Below are 17,346 nucleotides of genomic sequence, written 5' to 3'. Positions count from 1 at the left end.
CGGCCTCAGACTTGGAGTCCGGGGAAAAGGCAGCGGCTGTGAGCATCACAGTGAGAAAACCAGGCTCCTGCGACCCCCAGGCCTTAAGCCCCGACCCCAGGGCATTTGGGAGCAGGTCTGCGTCAGGGCCCAGCACACTCTGTAAGGGAGCTCTGCCTTTCTGGGGTCCTCCAGCTGAAGAAGGATGTGATTTGCACGAAACCCACCCTGTAGACCTCGAAATCAGCAGGAAGCCCCAGGAACTTGGGGGGGGGGGACTTTGATGTGGCTCCCGCGCACCCACCGGGCACCGCGTGAATTGCCAGGCGCACGACAATTGAGTGGACGCTGGGTTCGCTGAGCCCCCCAGAGGCTCCTCGCCATGGGTCACCTGTGCCACCTTGGACCACCCAGAGAAACCCTTTCCCCCGCCAGGTGAGCCGCAGGCCAGGCGCCAGGCCTGAGTGTGCCCCGGGCGGGGATTTCTCTGTGAACAGCCCATCATGCCGTAGTATCAATGTTATCTCAGCTGCATGTTCTGAAGAAACACGAATTTCATGCACAAGCGTGAATTTTCCGTGTTTTAAATTGTAAATGGGACTCCAAGGAAGTTGAAACTTGAAGCAGCCTGGAAGCAAACTTAATTGCGCCATCCCCCACCATCCTCCAGGGTAAACTGAGGAGCATGGTTAATTGGTTTTGTCAGATGGGCTTGTCAGATGGGCTGTTCTGGATGTAACCACCTAATTCCTGGAACCCATTGAGAGTCAGCTTCCTTTATGGGCATCTGACAAGATGTGCTCAGAGTCAAACACCTTGAGGATCTTTATGGAAACAACTTTTGGCTTTTTATTAAGATGTCATTCAGGGCTCTGAACAATCGAAGACATTGAATTGAGCTGTTAGGTGGATGGGTTTGATGTAGTTATACAGTGTGCAATTGGTACTTGTCAATAGCGTAATGATATTGCAAAAATAAAGAAAACCGTCTTTAAAAAAGAAAAACAGCCGGGCACAATGGCTCACACCTGTAATCCCAGCACTTTGGGAGGCCAAGGTGGGCGGATCACGAGGTCAGGAGTTCGAGACCAGCCTGGCCAGCATGGTGAAACCCCGTTTCTGCTAAAAATACAAAAATTAGCCGGGCATGGTGGCCTGCGCCCAGGCAGGCTGTCCTGGGAGAGGAAGCTTGGCTGTCTAATGCAGTGTGGCCATTTGGCTATGACATCACACTGCACAGTTTAATGACTGAAATCAGACCTCTTCTTGTTATTGGAGATGACTGGAGGATTTTTTTTTTCCCCTGAAAGTAAGTAGGTGAGCCATGAAGATCCCAGATTTCATTCAGGGACTCGGAACCAGCAGCAAGGAGCAGGCTGCGTGGAGAAAACAGAGGTGGCTCTGAAGTACCCCACGAGTCCAGCTTGTTCAAAGTAAAAGCGGCAATGGCTTTGGGATCACAAAAACAGCCCTTTAACATCAAAGTCAATTAGTAGAAACCCCTAAATATCATGGGGCAAAAAAAGATTTGAAATTTACTTAAATATTCAGTTTATTTTCTCAGATGGGACTCAATTTTTTTTTTTTTTTTCCTGAGACAGAGTCTCACCCTGTTGCCCCAGCTAGAGTGCAGTGGAGCCATCTCGGCTCACTGCAACCTCTGCCTCCCTGTTCAAGCAATTTTCCTGTTTCAGCCTCTTGAGTAGCTGGGACTACAGGCGGGAGACACCACGCCCAGCTATTTTTTGTGTTTTTAGTAGAAATGGGGTTTCACCATGTCGACCAGGCTAGTCTCAAACTCCTGACCTCGTGATCTCAAGTGAAGTGAGGCCTACCTCGGCCTCCCGAAGTGCTGGGATCACAGGCGGGAGCCACTGCATCCCACTGGGACTCAATTTTTAACACATACTTTTAACACTAACTTTTGTGCTATAAAAGTAAATTATTAATTCTGTAAAAAAAAAAAAAAAACCTGTGTGTACTTTAATAAGTAAAACTAAGTTGGTTATAATGTGACAAAAATACAAGCAATAATAATAGAAAAATTATCCAATAGGAACCGTGCAAAGAATTTTATATTATAACTCATGTCCCCTTTCCCTGCAATGTTATTAACTTCTATCCCCATTTTCTACATCAAGGAAATTAAGTTTGGAGACACTGAGTGACTGACTTAAGTCACAGATCTGGTAGGTGGAGAGAGTTTCTCACTCCAGGGACCACAATCTACAGAATAAACTTGTACATTCTTGTACAAATATTTGTTACCATTGTTAACCATTTGTTTAACCAAGTTTAACCATTTGTTAAACTTGTACAAATATTTGTTACCATTAAAGTAGGTAGGCAAACTGTTACTAGCATCAGATTATGGCAGGAATAAGAAGAAAGGGTGGTGGGCTGGTCTTGCTTCTGCAGTTTAATGGGGATCCCTGCACTGAGATGTCTGGCTAAGTGGTCATTGTAACAAATGGCAGAGATCATGAAAACATCAGGGAGCAGGTGGTGGCTGTTCCAGTTTCTGATCTCAGGAAGAGGGAAGAGCTGCAGATGTCTTTACTGTGAATGAGGGAGAGAAACGCTAAAGCGCAGAAATGCTCAGAACCAAAGAGCTGGATCACTCATGCTTCTGGAAAAGACATTAGCATCTTCTCATTGCTCATCTACTGTGCCTGGCACAGCCTTCTTTTCTTTTTTTTTTTTTTGAGATGGAGTCTTGCTCAGTCGCCCAGGCTGGAGTGCGGTGGCGCGATCTCGGCTCACTGCAAGCTCCGCCTCCTGGGTTCTCGCCATTCTCCTGCCTCAGCCTCCCAAGTAGCTGGGACTACAGGCGCCCGCCACTACACCCGGCTAGTGTTTTGTATTTTTAGTAGAGACGGGGTTTCACCATGTTAGCCAGGATGGTCTCGATCTCCTGACCTCGTGACCCGCCCGTCTCGGCCTCCCAAAGTGCTGGGATTACAGGCGTGAGCCACCGCGCCCGGCCGGCACAGCCTTATTTTCCAGCTTTCTGAATGTGAGTTCCATCCATATCGTTTGCATAGCTGTGGTACTGGGCTGTGGAGAGCTTGGGATGCGTGTCCATGAGGAAATGGGCTGTTCTGGTTATTATAAAATGGCCAAGGGAGGGCACCATGGCACACCTCTGAGTAACCCAGGACACTCCTGTTTGGGGAATGCAAACCATCCATATGGCAGGGGCAAATTATAAAGATTGATCCTGTTACAAGAATGGTTTCAAATCTGACCAACCTCATGGCATACATTGGGGAAGCAATTGTGAAACCCCTTGATTGTCTGAATCTGGACATGCTGTACTGTGCCAGTGGTTTGAGTGTGACAGAAAATGTAGCTGTGTCTCCTGGGAAAGACTGGGGAAATTTCTTCCTGTGGAGTTCTTTATAAAGCAAAAGTGCATGAAACTGTCAGTAATATTGTCGTCTATAAAGGGAAATTACTCTTAGAGGCTAATATTGCATGATGACTACTTTTTTTTTTGCCTATTTGGAAAAGATCTTTATCTCTTGGAGTATTAAGAAGTCAACATATAATTGCCACCCTATACACTGTGTTCTGGAGTGCCTAATTTATTGAAGTGTGAAACCTGTTTTAAATAAAAATCTGTTTCAAAACCAAGGCCAGACATGGTGGCTCATGCCTATAATCCCACACTCTGGGAGGCTGAGGTGGAAGGATCACTTGAGGCCAGGAGTTCAAGACTAACCTGGGCAACACAATCTCCACCAAAAAAAAAATTTAGCAATTAGTCAGACCTGGTGGCACATACCTGTTGGTCCCAGCTACTTGGGAGACTGAGGCAGGAGGATCGTTGGAGCCCAAGAGGTCAAGGCTACAATGAGCTGTGACGCACCACTGCACTCCAGCCTGGGTATGAGGCCCTGTCTCCAAAAAAAAAGAAGTCTGGAAACACTGACAGTATTTTTGTAATAGATTGAACCCACTTGTTTAGTTCTTCTGGGGTAAAGGCATAAGTTTACACCCTGGAAGTTGGACACATAAATTATCTGCAGCAATATATGGTGGACGCAGGTGCAGCGGATGATGGGAACGTTGCTTTAATGCATACTGTGCATTGCAGTTTTGCACAACCTAGTGAGGGACAGCACATTAAACATGTCATAACAATAAACTATTATGGACAGTTGTCTGTTTTCAGACATTGTGGCTACCCCAAACAACTTTAAGTCAAAAGACATGATCATTTAGTTTAACCCTGTTTTAAAAGTCAGTTTAAAAAGGGTACACTACTCTGTAATGCATTTTTTGTATGGAAATCTTTCCTAGTTGGTCCAGTTCGATGATTAAACATCTGTTGCACTGTAAAAAGAATACAAGCCAATAGTGTACTAGAGGACACTCACTATTTCATCATTTTGTGATTCAATGACATTAAAGGGAGTAAAGTAGAAAATATAATAGGTATAAGTGTGTAATTGTAAGGAATAGGAGGGAAGTTCTTCTTGGAACAAATTGGCTTCAAGGGCCCTCGTGTTGACTTTGCTACTTTTGAAGAAAGGAGTGTGATGCTTTCACCCTGAGGGATAATCTGAGAGACTTCACTAGTGACACATGCTTAACAGATGATATTAAAGCAGACTTTAACAAGCCAAAGACAATGTGTTACTTATGAGCAGCAAGAAACATACAGTCTCACCAAAGTGCACCCTTCAGAAAGTGCTGGGCATATAAGTAGTGAGGCCTTTCATTATTCTAATACACATGTTGACTAAATGGACACTTTCTTCAATTCAGATAGTAAGACGCCTCTTCCCAATAGTTTGAATGGGCTGTGTATCTATGTCAAGCGTACATTCAGTGAGAAATTTACTAAGATTCCAAATATCTGAAGTATCACATCCTTTAACCCTTTACTGAATATAAAATGAAGCCTGACCTCCAAGAGTCTTGGAAAAATGTGCATTTCTTAGGATTATTTAAAAAATGAATCCTTTGGCCGGGCATGGTGGCTCACGCCTGTAATCCCAGCACTTTGGGAGGCCGAGGCAGGCGGATCACAAGGTCAGTAATCCCAGGTACTTGGGAGGCTGAGGCAGGAGAATCGCTTGAACCCGGGAGGTGGAGTTTGCAGTGAGCCGAGATCGTACCACTGCACTCCAGTTTGGGTGACAGAGTGAGACTCTGTCTCCAAAAAAAAAAAAGAATCCTTCTAGGTGGTTCATCAGCTTAAGCCATGTTGGCTGAACATGAAGACTTTGTCAAATCTTGGAAACATGGATAATATCATTTGAAGGTATTACATTTTAAGGAATAAAATAATACTAAAATTAGGATTATTTTGCCATAGGATAAAATAGAAATACTGCCATACATTTGACTCATTTATATGACTGAAAATCATATATTTTCAGATTGTTGCTTCATTTTAAAAACGAGACCTCACAAAGCTGACACAAGTTATGTGCAAAATAAGGAAGTCACCCATCTCTAGTTCAGGCCTTGTTGCCAATGAAATTTTAAAATACGATATTGATAGCATTTGACTAGACAATAACTAAAATTGGACAAAGGAGATATTTTACTCTCATTGGAGGTTGGCAGCATTTTATTCAGGTTTAAAATTTATGATTCAGCCGGGTGCGGTGGCTCAGGCCTATAATCCCAGCACTTTTGAGAGGCTGAGGCAGGTGGATATCTTAAGGTCAGGAGTTCAAGACAAGCCTACCAACATGGTGAAACCCTCTCTCGACTAAAATTATAAAAATTAGCTGGGTGTGGTGGCACGTGCCTGTAATCCCAGCTACTTGGGAAGCTGAGGCAGGAGAATGACTTGAATCTGGGAGGTGGAAGTGAGCCGAGATGGTGCCACTGCACTCCAGCCTGAGCAACAGAGTGAGATTCCATTAAAAAAAAAAAATTATGATTCTCTGAACTGTGGGTCAGGGAACCGTAGAGAACAGAAGTTTGCAGGTCTACACGTGGAATCTGCAATTCTGTTAGGAGAGAATGGCAGTGCAAAAGAGCAACAATTCCTGAGCATCTTCCTTGCAACGTTGACAATGACCCAAAGTTTCTGGGTTGTCCAGTGAGGGGCACAGCTGATGTTATCCCTCCTGTGCTGGCAGTTTTCTAAGTGAGTTCAGATCTTCTAGGAAGGAAGAATAGACATGAGGTCTCTGTGGGAAATCTTTGCAGTGGGAGGTCTCTGTGCAGCACTGTGGAAAAGGTCTCTGTAGGGGCCAAGCCTCCCAAGGAGATTTACAGGCTCCATCTCCGCCTCTCCCAATCCATTGGAACACGCGTTTCCAGCATCTGTGGGGTGCCCGGATGAGGGGATGTGCCTCCAAGTTGTCCTCAAGAGATTCCCAATTGTTTGTGGATGTTGGATGTGCTGTGTCCATGGATTTTGGTGTCTTGTGCATCCAGCAGCATTGGCACATCCAAGCTGAGGAAAGTGGGACCCCTGCCTCCAGCTGCCTGCATGTGAGGTCTCCCTAGAAGGAAGCGTTTAGTGGCTGGGTGGGAAGATTAGGGTGCTCGAATGGGTACTGTGTTGAGGTGCAGAGTCACCAGGCTCTAGCACCCTCCTGCCTCCCGGAGAGGCCCAGGTCAGGATCACTGCAGCGACCAATGCCTTGGATCACTCGAGGGCTAGAAGGCACCCACCAACTGTGTAGACAGGAGCACTCAGGGGTGTTGCACATTGGGCATATTGTCACATCAGTTTTGGAATCAGCCTGCATGGAGTCAGTCCAGGACACCCAGCCAGGGTTCCGTCGTCGGGGAGGGGAATGCCCACGTGGCTTGTATGAAGGACACTCCAGGGGACGCAAGGGCTGTGGTCGCTGGGAGGAGCTCAGGGATGACAGAGACCCCAAGGATTCTACGGAGGTGGTCGGGTTTGGTGATAGGGTGCTGGCAGATGGCCGGTATGAAGGGTGTTTCAGGGGATGCAAAGGCTCTGGTGGCTTGGAGGAGCTCAGGGATGACAGAGACTCAAAGGATCCTACGGAGGTCTTTGGGACTGATGAGGGCATGGAGGCCAAAGGAGCCGGGGGAGCCTGTAGGGACACATGGAAGCTGGTGGGAGAAGCTTTCCCACGCCCCCCACATGGCCGGTGGTTCCTAGCAGGTGCTTGTTTGTACGCTGGCCCCAGGTGGTCTTGGCATGGAAGGTGATGGGAGCTGCCCTCCCTAGGGAGCTCCTTCAGGCACCTGCAGGAGACAGGAGCACAGACTGCAGCTGGGAGCACTGGACACCTGTGGTCCAGGCCCCTCCAGGGCTCCCCATGCTGATTTCACAAAGCTTTGCCTACCCCTGCCCCAGGGCTTTAGTGACATCATGGCTGTGATCTCCCCTCCAGATCAGCCCCAGGCCCTGGGGTGGCATCCTAGGCCCTGGTAGGAAGAAGGACATGGGAGAGAAGGGGAAAGAGCCTCACTTTTTCAGCAGGAAAGCGTAGACCTCAAGGTTCTCCACTTCTTTCAAGAGAATTCTGTAATCTGGAAAGCAGGAGATGGGTTATGGTGGCGAGGGAGGGAACTGGGATTTATAGGAGGCTGAGTCCGTGTACCCGTAGGAGAGACGCCAGGATCGGGGATTAGACTCTGGAGTCCCAGCATCCCTGTCCAAGGCCACATGGCCCCAAGAGTGATAGCCAGGTGCCGGGGGGCAGCACTTTGTCATTTACAAAGTACTTCCTGAGTCTCAAAGAGGACTCAGCCATGTTAAACAGCTGCCACATGGACCTGGAGCCCCTCCTGCAGGTCCACGCAGTCACTGGTCCCCTTCCCCACATAGTCCCCTCCTGGACAACACCCACTCCCTGGACCCCATGACTTCATCCCGGCAGGGAATCGGAGATGGATCCCGGGTTCCAATTGCCCTAGCAGGAGCTTCCCCATCAGGCCTCTGCAAATGACTTCCTAGGAGACTTGGTGCTTGTTCCTAGGAACAGGTGAAGCTGTGATCTCTGGGGCTTCGGGGACCCTCAGAGCCTTACCTTTCGAAGTGATATACCTATTTCTGATCCTTATCCATTCCCCCACTTCAGCTCGATCCTGAGAGACAAGAAAGAGTGAGGGTGCAGGCCAGGTCTCAGTCTCCTGTCCCCACAGCTGCGGACCCACAGTGCTCGTGAATGACACACTTTCTCCACTCAGCTCACGGAGCCCTGTGTGCTTCCGTTTCCTTTCACTCGTTTCTGAAGTGCATAATAACCTTTTCTGGTTTCCTTCTTTGAAAAGCACGGAGGGGTTTTCTATGTGAGGCCCACCCTGGGCGTCCTCAGTCCCTGTTCCGCTGCTTGTGAAACACACACACTTGGGTCTGCAGGTGCCTCTGAGCTGGCAGGGAGGATTCTGCTTCCGAGGAGGCCAGAGGCGACTCCAGTCTCAGGTAAGGGCTCTCGGGCTCAGCACAGCCCCAGAGCACCACACACAGAGGCTGGGACCCGAGGTACCTGCCCGGGAAGGCGGCTGATGAGCCCGGGCTCAGGGCCTGTCCTCCCACAACGACCTCACCCCTCTCATGACCGGGTCCTCGCCGCTGAGTCCCGGGGTTTGTTTTTGCTGTGATGCCTCCCGTGCACCCCCACAGATGGTCTGGGAGCTGGGGATGGAAATCCTAGGCCCACTCCAACCCCTGCCTGCCCTGCCGTCCCTAGAGGGATGATGAGATTTCCCATCACAGGAGCGCCTCTGGTTGATTTGGAAAAGTGGAAAAGAGAGCAGGAAAAACAGAATCATTCTCTGCTGGGTGTGGGCTGAGGGCTCCTTACATTCTTGCTGTTCTCCTCTCTGGGAGGCCCTGAGGATGGCTCCCTGGGGGTAAAGTAGGGGCGTAAGATGATCAGGAACATCAGGCTAAACGCAACGAAGAGGATGAAATGGATGATCTCAGGAATGGGGCTCCAGCACAGCTCTGTGTCAAGAACACTGTTCAGAGGAAAGAGAATATCCATGTCAACTGCACTGCTGCCCTCAGTCTACTGAGCCCTGGGCATCCCCTCTGGGACTATTTATTGGGGCCCAGGCCCACATCACAGAGCTGGGGCCTCCCCCTCACAAAGGGCTCCTAAGGGTGGGTGGGGTGGGCAGTAGGAGGAGGAGACTGAGGTCCAGCCCCACCCACCACCACCCACCCCTGCAGTTCCCTTCACCCTCCTGGTCTTCTACATCCCTCCTTCCCACTCCACCTGCTCAACCTGTCAGAGACAGACCTGGTCTGTTTTCCATCCTGTCACCCTGGCACACAGATGGTACCTGGTTCCTTGGAGATCTGCTCAGGCTCCCTCAATTTCACAGTTTTTGAGGATCTGGATTTGTCCCTGAAATTCCTGTTATTTCCAGGGATTATTGCTCTAGTGTCTCCTCTACCTGCTCACTGCAACCTCTGCCTCCCAGGTTCAAGCAATTCTCTACCTCAGCCTCCCAAGTAGCTGGAATTATAGGCACCTGCCACCACGCCTGGCTAATTTTTTTTATTTTTAGTGGAGATGGGGTTTCACCATCTTGGCCAGGCTGGTCTCGAACTCCTGACCTCGTGATCTACCCGCCTCACCCTCCCAGGGTGCTTGGGATTACAGGCGTGAGCCTCCTGTGCCTGGCCTCAAAAATGTTTCTCTAGGGCTTTGGCTAAGCACATGAAGATAAGTGATGCCCAATTCAGGTTTTGCCAAATAGCACAACTCTTTTCAGAGGCTACAAATTCCAGTGGCTCTGGCAGAATGAATATCAACCTAGGTCAATTCCTCATAACAAGAACCCACAAATTTGTCAGTCCACTTCATGTCTCAACTATAAGATAATAGCAGGCAAGATGCACATTCCTGACAGGCACAGGTTGTTTATATGGTGATTCTTCTTTGAGTTGTTGGTGTTTTCTCCCTTTCTTCCCTCCCTCCCTGCCTCCCTTTCCTCCCCTCCCCTCCACCTAATAGAGGGCCCACGTCTTCACAGGGTGCTCACCTCTAACTGTCGCCAGCATTAGAAAAGGAAGTCAGGGCCAGGTGCAGGGGCTCACGCCTGTAATCCCAGCACTTTGGGAAGCCAAGGCAGGAGGATCACGAGGTCAGGAGATCGAGACCATCCTGGCTAACCCGGTGAATCCCGGTCTCTACTAAAAAATACAAAAATATTAGCTGGGCGTGGTGGCAGGCGCCTGTAGTCCCAGCTACTCTGGAGGCCGAAGCAGGAGAATGGCGTGAACCCGGGAGGCAGAGCTTGCAGTGAGCCAATATTGCGCCACTGCACTCCAACCTGGGCGATGACAGAGCTAGACTCCGTCTCAGAAAAACAAATAAATAAATAAAAATAAAATAAAACGAGGAAGTCAGAAAGCTAAGCAAGGCCTGGATCAGGAGAGCTCTTTATTCTAATGATGAGAAACCACCACAGGGCTCTGGGAAGGGAAGTGGCATGGTCTGATTTACCTATTTTAAAAAACCCATGTAAAGATTATGGGGGAGAGCAGGGGCAAGAGTAGCAGCAGAGATGCCAGGTAGGAAACAGTTACAAGAATCCAGATAGGTATGGTTGCGGGTTGCTTGGACTCGGGTGGTAATACTGCACAGGTTCGGGATACATTTTGAAGATAAAAGCCAGCTGGTCTTGCTCATGTGGACACTGAGAGAAACTGGGGCCAGGGAACTGGGTAAATTGCAGGGTGGGTGGGGAAGAGGGGGAAGGATGCTACTTTGACTGAGATGGAAACACTGGGGGAGGAGTTGGATGTGAGTCTTGTGGGGGCTTCAGAAATCTTTTGATCTTTAATGTAAGACGGCCTTAGACATACCAGTGGCACTAGAAGCTGCGGAAGCATGGGAACAATCTAGAAATTGGCCAAGAGCTTTGGCTAGAAATTTAAATGTGGGAATCATCAGTTTATAGGTGTCACTGATATATTTAAAACCATGGACCACGGACCGGGCGCGGTGGCTCACACCTGTAATCCTAGCTCTTTGGGAGGCCGAGTCGGGCAGATCACTTGAGGTCCAGAGTTCAATACCAGCCTGGCCAACATGGTGAAACCCCGTCTCTTCTAAAAATACAAAAATTAGCTGAGTGTGGTAGAGACGGGGTTTCACCGTGTTAGCCAGGATGGTCTCGATCTCCTGACCTCATGATCCGCCCGTCTCAGCCTCCCAAAGTAATCCCAGCTACTCAGGAGGCTGAGGCAAGAGAATCACTTGAACCCGGGAGGCCGAGGTTGCAGGGCACCGAGATTACGCCACTGCACTCCAGCCTGGGCGAGAGACTCCGTCTCAAAAAAAAAAAAGTGACTGAGAACTCAAAAAGTGGGGAGAGCGGGAGCAGGGGAAGGGCTGAAAAACTACCTGTTAGATACTGTGTTCACTATTTAAGTGACAGGTTCACTAGAAGCCCAAACCTCAGTACCACACAGTTTATCCATGTAACAACCCTGCACGTGTACCTACTGAATCTAAAATTTTTTTAAGGCCGGGTGCGGTGGCTCAAGCCTGTAATCCCGGCACTTTGGGAGGCCGAGATGGGCAGATCACGAGGTCAGCAGATCGAGACCATCCTGGCTAATACGGTGAAACCCTGTCTCTACTAAAAAAAATACAAAAAAACTAGCCGGGCAAGGTGGCGGGTACCTGTAGACCCAGCTACTCGGGAGGCTGAGGCAGGAGAATGGCGTGAACCCAGGAGGTGGAGCTTGCAGTGAGCCCAGATCACGCCACTGCACTCCAGCCTGGGCGACAGAGGGAGACTCCGTCTCAAAAAAAAAAAAATTTTTTTTAAAAAGCAATAAGCCATGTTAATAACAGATACCCTTGGTGTGATGTGATGTGATGAGAATGACATTTTCCCTGCAGGCTTCCTCCCCGTGACACAGGCGCCACACTGGCCATCTTTACAGCCCCGACCCTGGACAGTATTGAGCCCCTGAGCCCCCAGCACTTGTGTGTACAGCTCCCGTCCCCCTGCCCCACCTCACCCAGCTGGCTCTACCTTATTTTGACCTCGTAGCTGAGCACCGTGCTGGGAGGTGGCCGTGGTACAGCCTGTAAGTAGGGCTGTAAATAGTCCAGCCCCATTACCACATGCTGGTCCAGCCAGCTGGCTGCAGGTGAGTTGTTTCTAGAACCAGAGTTTATAAAATGAGAAAAATAGAAGGGACAGAACAGTGTGTTCCCAGAACACACCTGCAGCTCCCACAGGCTGGGGTGGGGGTCTGGGTCCCGGCTCTGCTGGCTCGGTCACCTTGCTTCTCCTCAAGTTCCTTCTGTGGGACTGGGTGCTGTTTCTACCAAACCGTCTGCTCTCCAGTCCCACAGGGTGTTGCTTTCAGTTATCCTATGGCTTCTCCTCCTAGGCTTTGAAACTGGTTCATTGTTTTTTTTTGTTTTTTTGTTTTGTTTTGTTTTGTTTTGTTTTGAGACGGAGTCTCGCTCTGTCACCCAGGCTGGAGTGCAGTGGCCGGATCTCAGCTCACTGCAAGCTCCACCTCCCAGGTTTACGCCATTCTCCTGCCTCAGCCTCCCGAGTAGCTGGGACTACAGGCGCCCGCCACCTCGCCTGGCTAGTTTTTTGTATTTTTTAGTAGAGACGGGGTTTCACCGTGTTAGCCAGGATGGTCTCGATCTCCTGACCTCATGATCCGCCCGTCTCAGCCTCCCAAAGTGTTGGGATTACAGGCTTGAGCCATCGTGCCCGGCCGATTCATTGTTCTTTTGCTGTATTTTTCCTTGTAGGTTTCAGAATTCTCTATTTATTTATGATAATTTGGGAAGGATCCTGGGAGAGTGAAAATAAATGAAGTGCTCAATCTGCCAAGTTTCACTGGAGGCTCCACTGATCTTTCTACTATGCTCAAATGCCTGCAGAAAATCTGAGGAATCATCTTTCCTACCCTAAGACCCTGGGACTTAGCCCTGGCCCTGAGCCCCTGGCAGACATAAACTAATCAGCAAATGTGCAGGAAAAGTGCAGAGCTGCAAGATCAAAGTCAGATTCCCACTCTCCCTAAAGGCCTGGATTCCCCTGGAAACCCACGTCCCCACTGCCTGGAAGGAGGGATGAGGACCCAAAGGAGTGGCTCTGGGCATCAGCTGGTCCAGGCAGGAGGCAGTTCCCCATGTCCCATCTTTCCAGCGCCCAAGGGAGCCTCTCGGGGGAGTCTCATCACCTCCCCTCACCATCACAAAGCAGCCTGCTCCTGGTCTGTATCCAAACACCCCTGGGGGCGGCCGTCCTGGGTGTGCTCCCCTTGCCCTGATGGCTCCTAGAACTCCATAAGGAGAGGCTCGCCAGGGTCACCCAGACAGTCCCTGACCCCACATTGTCCCGACACACAAGGCTTCACCCAGGAGGAAATAGGAAAAGGGAGTGAATCCCACAGGGTCCCCTCACAAAAGGAAAGCTACATGTTGTCACTTGCACGCAAGATGGGCTATGAGGCTGGAGAAAAACTCCCAGGGTCAACGCCTCCTGGAGTCTTTTTTTTTTTTTGGAGATGGAGTCTTGCTCTGTCGCCCAGGCTGGAGTGCAGCGGCGCAATCTCGGCTCACTGCAACCTCCACCTCCCTGATTCAAGCGATTCTCCTTCATCAGCTTCTGGAGTAGCTGAGATTATAAGTGCCCACCACCACACCCAGCTAATTTTTCATATTTTTAGTAGAGATGGGGTTTCACCATGTTGGCCAGGCTGCCCTTGAACTCCTGACCTCAGGTGATCTGCCTGCCCTGGCCTCCCAAAGTGCTGGGATTACAGGTGTGAGCCACTGCATCTGGCCACCTCCTGAAGTCTTTGCTGTACAGGGCTCTGTCCTTTTGTGGAGCCAGGAGGGTGGGATTCTGCCCTCATCTGCTGGCCAGTGCTCCCACCTCATTTTACCCAGGGGAAAGCCCAGCCAGGAGAGGCTGGCCTGTTATGCACCCACCACTCGAGGGCCTGTGGGAGGTAGTCACCCCCTTCTGGCCAGACTGAGTGCCTTTGCTTTGCAGTCCACTAATTCAAGTGTTAATCCCTCCCTCACCACCATAACCCATCTCCTGCTTTCCAGCTTGTAGAAGTCTCTTGAAAGAACTGGAGAACGCTAAGGACCACACTCTCCTGCTGGAAAAGTGAGGCTCTCTCCCCTTCTCTCCCATGTCCTCCTTCCTACCAGGACCTAGGATGCCACCCCAGGGCCTGGGGCTGATCTGAGAGGGGAGATCACAGCTGTGATGTCGCTAAAGCTGTGGGGCAGGGGTAGGCAGAGCTTTGTGAAGTCAGCGTGGGGAGCCGTGGAGGGGCCTGGACCACAGGTGCCCAGTGCTCCTGGCAGCAGCCTGTGCTCCTGTCTCCTGCAGGCGCCTGAGGAAGCTCCCTAGGGAGGGCAGCTCCCATCACCTTCCACGCGAAGACTGCCCGGGGCCAGTGTACAAACGAGCACCTGCCAGGAACCACTGGCCATGTGGGGGACGTGGGAAAGCTTCTCCCACCAGCTTCCATGTGTCCCCACAGGCTCCCCCAGCTCCTCTGGCCTCCATGCCATCATCAGTCCCGAAGACCTCCGTAGGGTCCTTTGGGTCTCTATCATCCATCCCTGAGCTCCTCCCAGACACCAGAGCCTTTGTGTCCCCTGGAGCATCCTTCACAACGGCCACATGCGAGCACCCTATCACCAAACCCAGAATGATTTTTCTCCTACCTGGCTTTTGTGTTCTGCTCAGGTCTTTGATGGATTGTAGGGGCCGCCCACACTGGGGAGGGCCGTCTGCTTTGCAATCCACTGGTTCAAGTGTTAACCTCACCTAGAACTTCCTCACACACACCTAGAATAATGTTTGGCCAAATGTCTGCCCTCTGTGGGCCAGTTATGCAGACCCATGAAATTAACCATCACAGGCTCTGAGACTCCCGGCCCAAGAGGCCCACGCCCTCTAGCTTCTGCTTATGTGGCCCAGGGGTCCCTGGGGACAGTCTGTGGCCTGGATGGGGATGGGGCCACTCAGCAGCGTGTCCCCTGGTCATGTCCTTCACACCTGAGCCTCCCTCCTCCTCTGTAAGTGGGCTCTGTTCTGTACATTTATGGTTCTCGTTTTTATTGATCTATGAGAATTATTTCTACCACTTAATTTTTTGTTCTGGCTTTTCTGAACTTCTATTTTATGTCTCCTTTCCTAACTTCTAGTAGAGAGACTCAGTTTTCGTATTCCCCTTCCTCTTTCGAATGACTTGGAGGTTATGGTAGGCCGATCATGGCTCCACAGATACACCCGTGTCTGAGCCCTGGAGCCCGCGAGCATCAGCTGGAATGGCAAAAGACGTGATTAGAGAGAGACCCTGAGAGGAGGAGCGTATCCTGAGTCATCCAGGCAGGCCCTAAATGCCCTAGAAGAGAGAGTCCAAGGGAGCTTCGACCCAGAGCTGCACAAGCAACAAGGCCCTGTGAAAGACGGAGCAGGTCTTGGAGATGCAGCCACAGCGCAGGAATGCCAGGGCAGCCGCCGGAGGCCGGAAGAGGCCAGGAGGCTCCTCCCCGAGAGCCTCAGGAGGGAGCATGGCCCTGCCTTCTCCAGGCCTTGATTTCTGTCTTCTGGCCCCCGGGACTGTGAGGGAATAAGTTTCTGTTGCTGTGAACCCCCAGGCCTGTGGTAGCTTGTTACAGCAGCCACAGGAAACTAACACAGAGGTCGTATTTTCTCTTTTACTTTAATAAACTGCCTTGAACACTTTATCGTGTGCACCAGGACAGGCCCGCTCTTGGTCTAGACACAGCCAGCGTCTCTGCAGGTTTCTCTTCCACTGCAACCTCTGCCTCCTGGGTTTAAGCGATTCTCCTGCCTCAGCCTCCTGAGCAGTTGGGATTACAGGTGCGTGCCCCGACACCTGGCTAATTTTTTTGGTTGGTTGGTTGTTTTTCTGTTGAGATGGAGTCTCACTTTTGTTGCCCAGGCTGGAGTGCAATGGAGCAATCTGAGCTCACTGCAACCTCCACCTTCCGGGTTCAAATTATTTTCCTGCCTCAGCCCCCCAAGTAGCTTGGATTACAGGCTCCCACCACCATGCCCAGCTAATTTTTTTTGTATTTTTAGTAGAGACAGGTGCTGGCCAGGCTGGTCTCAAACTCCTGATCTCAGGTGATCTGCCCGCCTTGACCCCCCAAAGTATTGGGATTATAGGCGTGAGCCACTCTGCACCTGGCCGTTTTTTTTTTTTTGTTGTTGTTGTTGTATTTTTAGTAGAGATGGAGTTTCACTATGTTGGTCAGACTGATCTCGAATTCCTGACCTCATGATCCACCCACATCGGTCTCCCAAAGTGCTGGGATTACAGACATGAGCCACTGCACCTGGCCGAATTGCTCCCACCTTTTATCTATTGTGAATAACACTGCTATCGACAGGGATGGGCGAGTGTCTCTTTATTTCCTTGCTTTCAATTTTGGGGGGATATACACCCAGAAGTGGAATTCTTAGAGCGTCCCTATGTATAATTTCTTGAGGAACCCCCATACTGTTTTCTAGAGGGGCGGCACTATTTTACATTCCCACCAGCAGTGCACAAGGGTTCCAGTTTCTCCACATCCTCACCAACGTTCGTTATTTTCTGGGTTTTCTTTGATACTAGTCAATGTAGTAGGAGTGAAATGGTATCTCGTTGTCATTTTTCCATCTCCCTAATGATTAGTGATGCTGATTATGGAGAAATGTCTATTCAAGTCCTTTGCTTATTTTATTTCATTATTTTTTTTAAGACAGAGTCTCGCTCTGTCACCCAGGCTGGAGTGCAGTGGCGTGATCTGGGCTCACTGCAACCTCAACCTCCCGGGTTTAAGTGATTCTCCTGCCTCAGCCTCCCAAGTAGCTGGGATTACAGGCACACGCCACCACGCCCAGCTAATTTTTGTATTTTTAGTAGAGATGGGGTTTCACCATGTTGGCCAGGCTGGTCTCGAACTCCTGACCTCAGGTAATCTGCCCGCCTCAGCCTCTCAAAGTGCTAGGATTACAGGTGTGAGCCACTGCGCCTGGCCTTGCTCACTTCTTAATTTGATTGTTAGATTTTTGTTGTTGACTATTTAATTGAAGTGTAATATTCATACAGAGAAGCCACCAATCCCCAGAGGGCAGCTAGGTAAATTATCATAGAGTGACTACGTCTGGGACACCAGACCTCAGATCAAGAAGTAGAATATTACCAGAGCCATCCTCCCCAACAGCACTAAGATAATCGCTTTCCCAACTTCTCACCAGATGTTTCTTTTGCCTGTTTCACAGAAATAGAATCGTGCAGTATGCATTCATTTGTGTCTGGCTTCTTCTGCTCAACATTATGTTGCTGAGATTCACCAACTGTGCATGGCAGCTGTTAATCCATTTTCAGTGCTGTAAGAATTTTACTCTATAAATATACTGAGAGGTACTTATCCATTC

General features: G+C 49.9%; 3 protein-coding genes across 3 annotated transcripts in view; 2 read left to right on the top strand and 1 right to left on the bottom strand.

The window, feature by feature from the left end:
- Positions 1–17,346, top strand: part of DDX21 (DExD-box helicase 21) — a 156,966-nt gene that overhangs the window by 247 nt on the left and 139,373 nt on the right. The gene's annotated exons all lie outside the window — the stretch shown is intronic.
- The window catches only part of DDX50 (DExD-box helicase 50), a 140,446-nt gene that overhangs the window by 23,173 nt on the left and 99,927 nt on the right, over positions 1–17,346 (top strand). The gene's annotated exons all lie outside the window — the stretch shown is intronic.
- On the bottom strand, positions 6,436–8,963 carry LOC126963170 (uncharacterized protein C5orf60-like). The gene is given in 4 exon segments (XM_050805245.1): positions 6,436–7,173; positions 7,401–7,461; positions 7,962–8,019; positions 8,739–8,963. Coding segments are annotated over 4 exon segments (993 nt in total). The 3' UTR covers positions 6,436–6,524.

This window comes from Macaca thibetana, chromosome 9, assembly GCF_024542745.1.
Source record: "Macaca thibetana thibetana isolate TM-01 chromosome 9, ASM2454274v1, whole genome shotgun sequence".
In the NCBI taxonomy this organism is placed as follows: Eukaryota; Metazoa; Chordata; class Mammalia; order Primates; family Cercopithecidae; genus Macaca; species Macaca thibetana.
The sequence above is the reverse complement of the archived record's forward strand: the minus strand, read 5'-3'. Positions and strand labels throughout refer to the sequence as shown.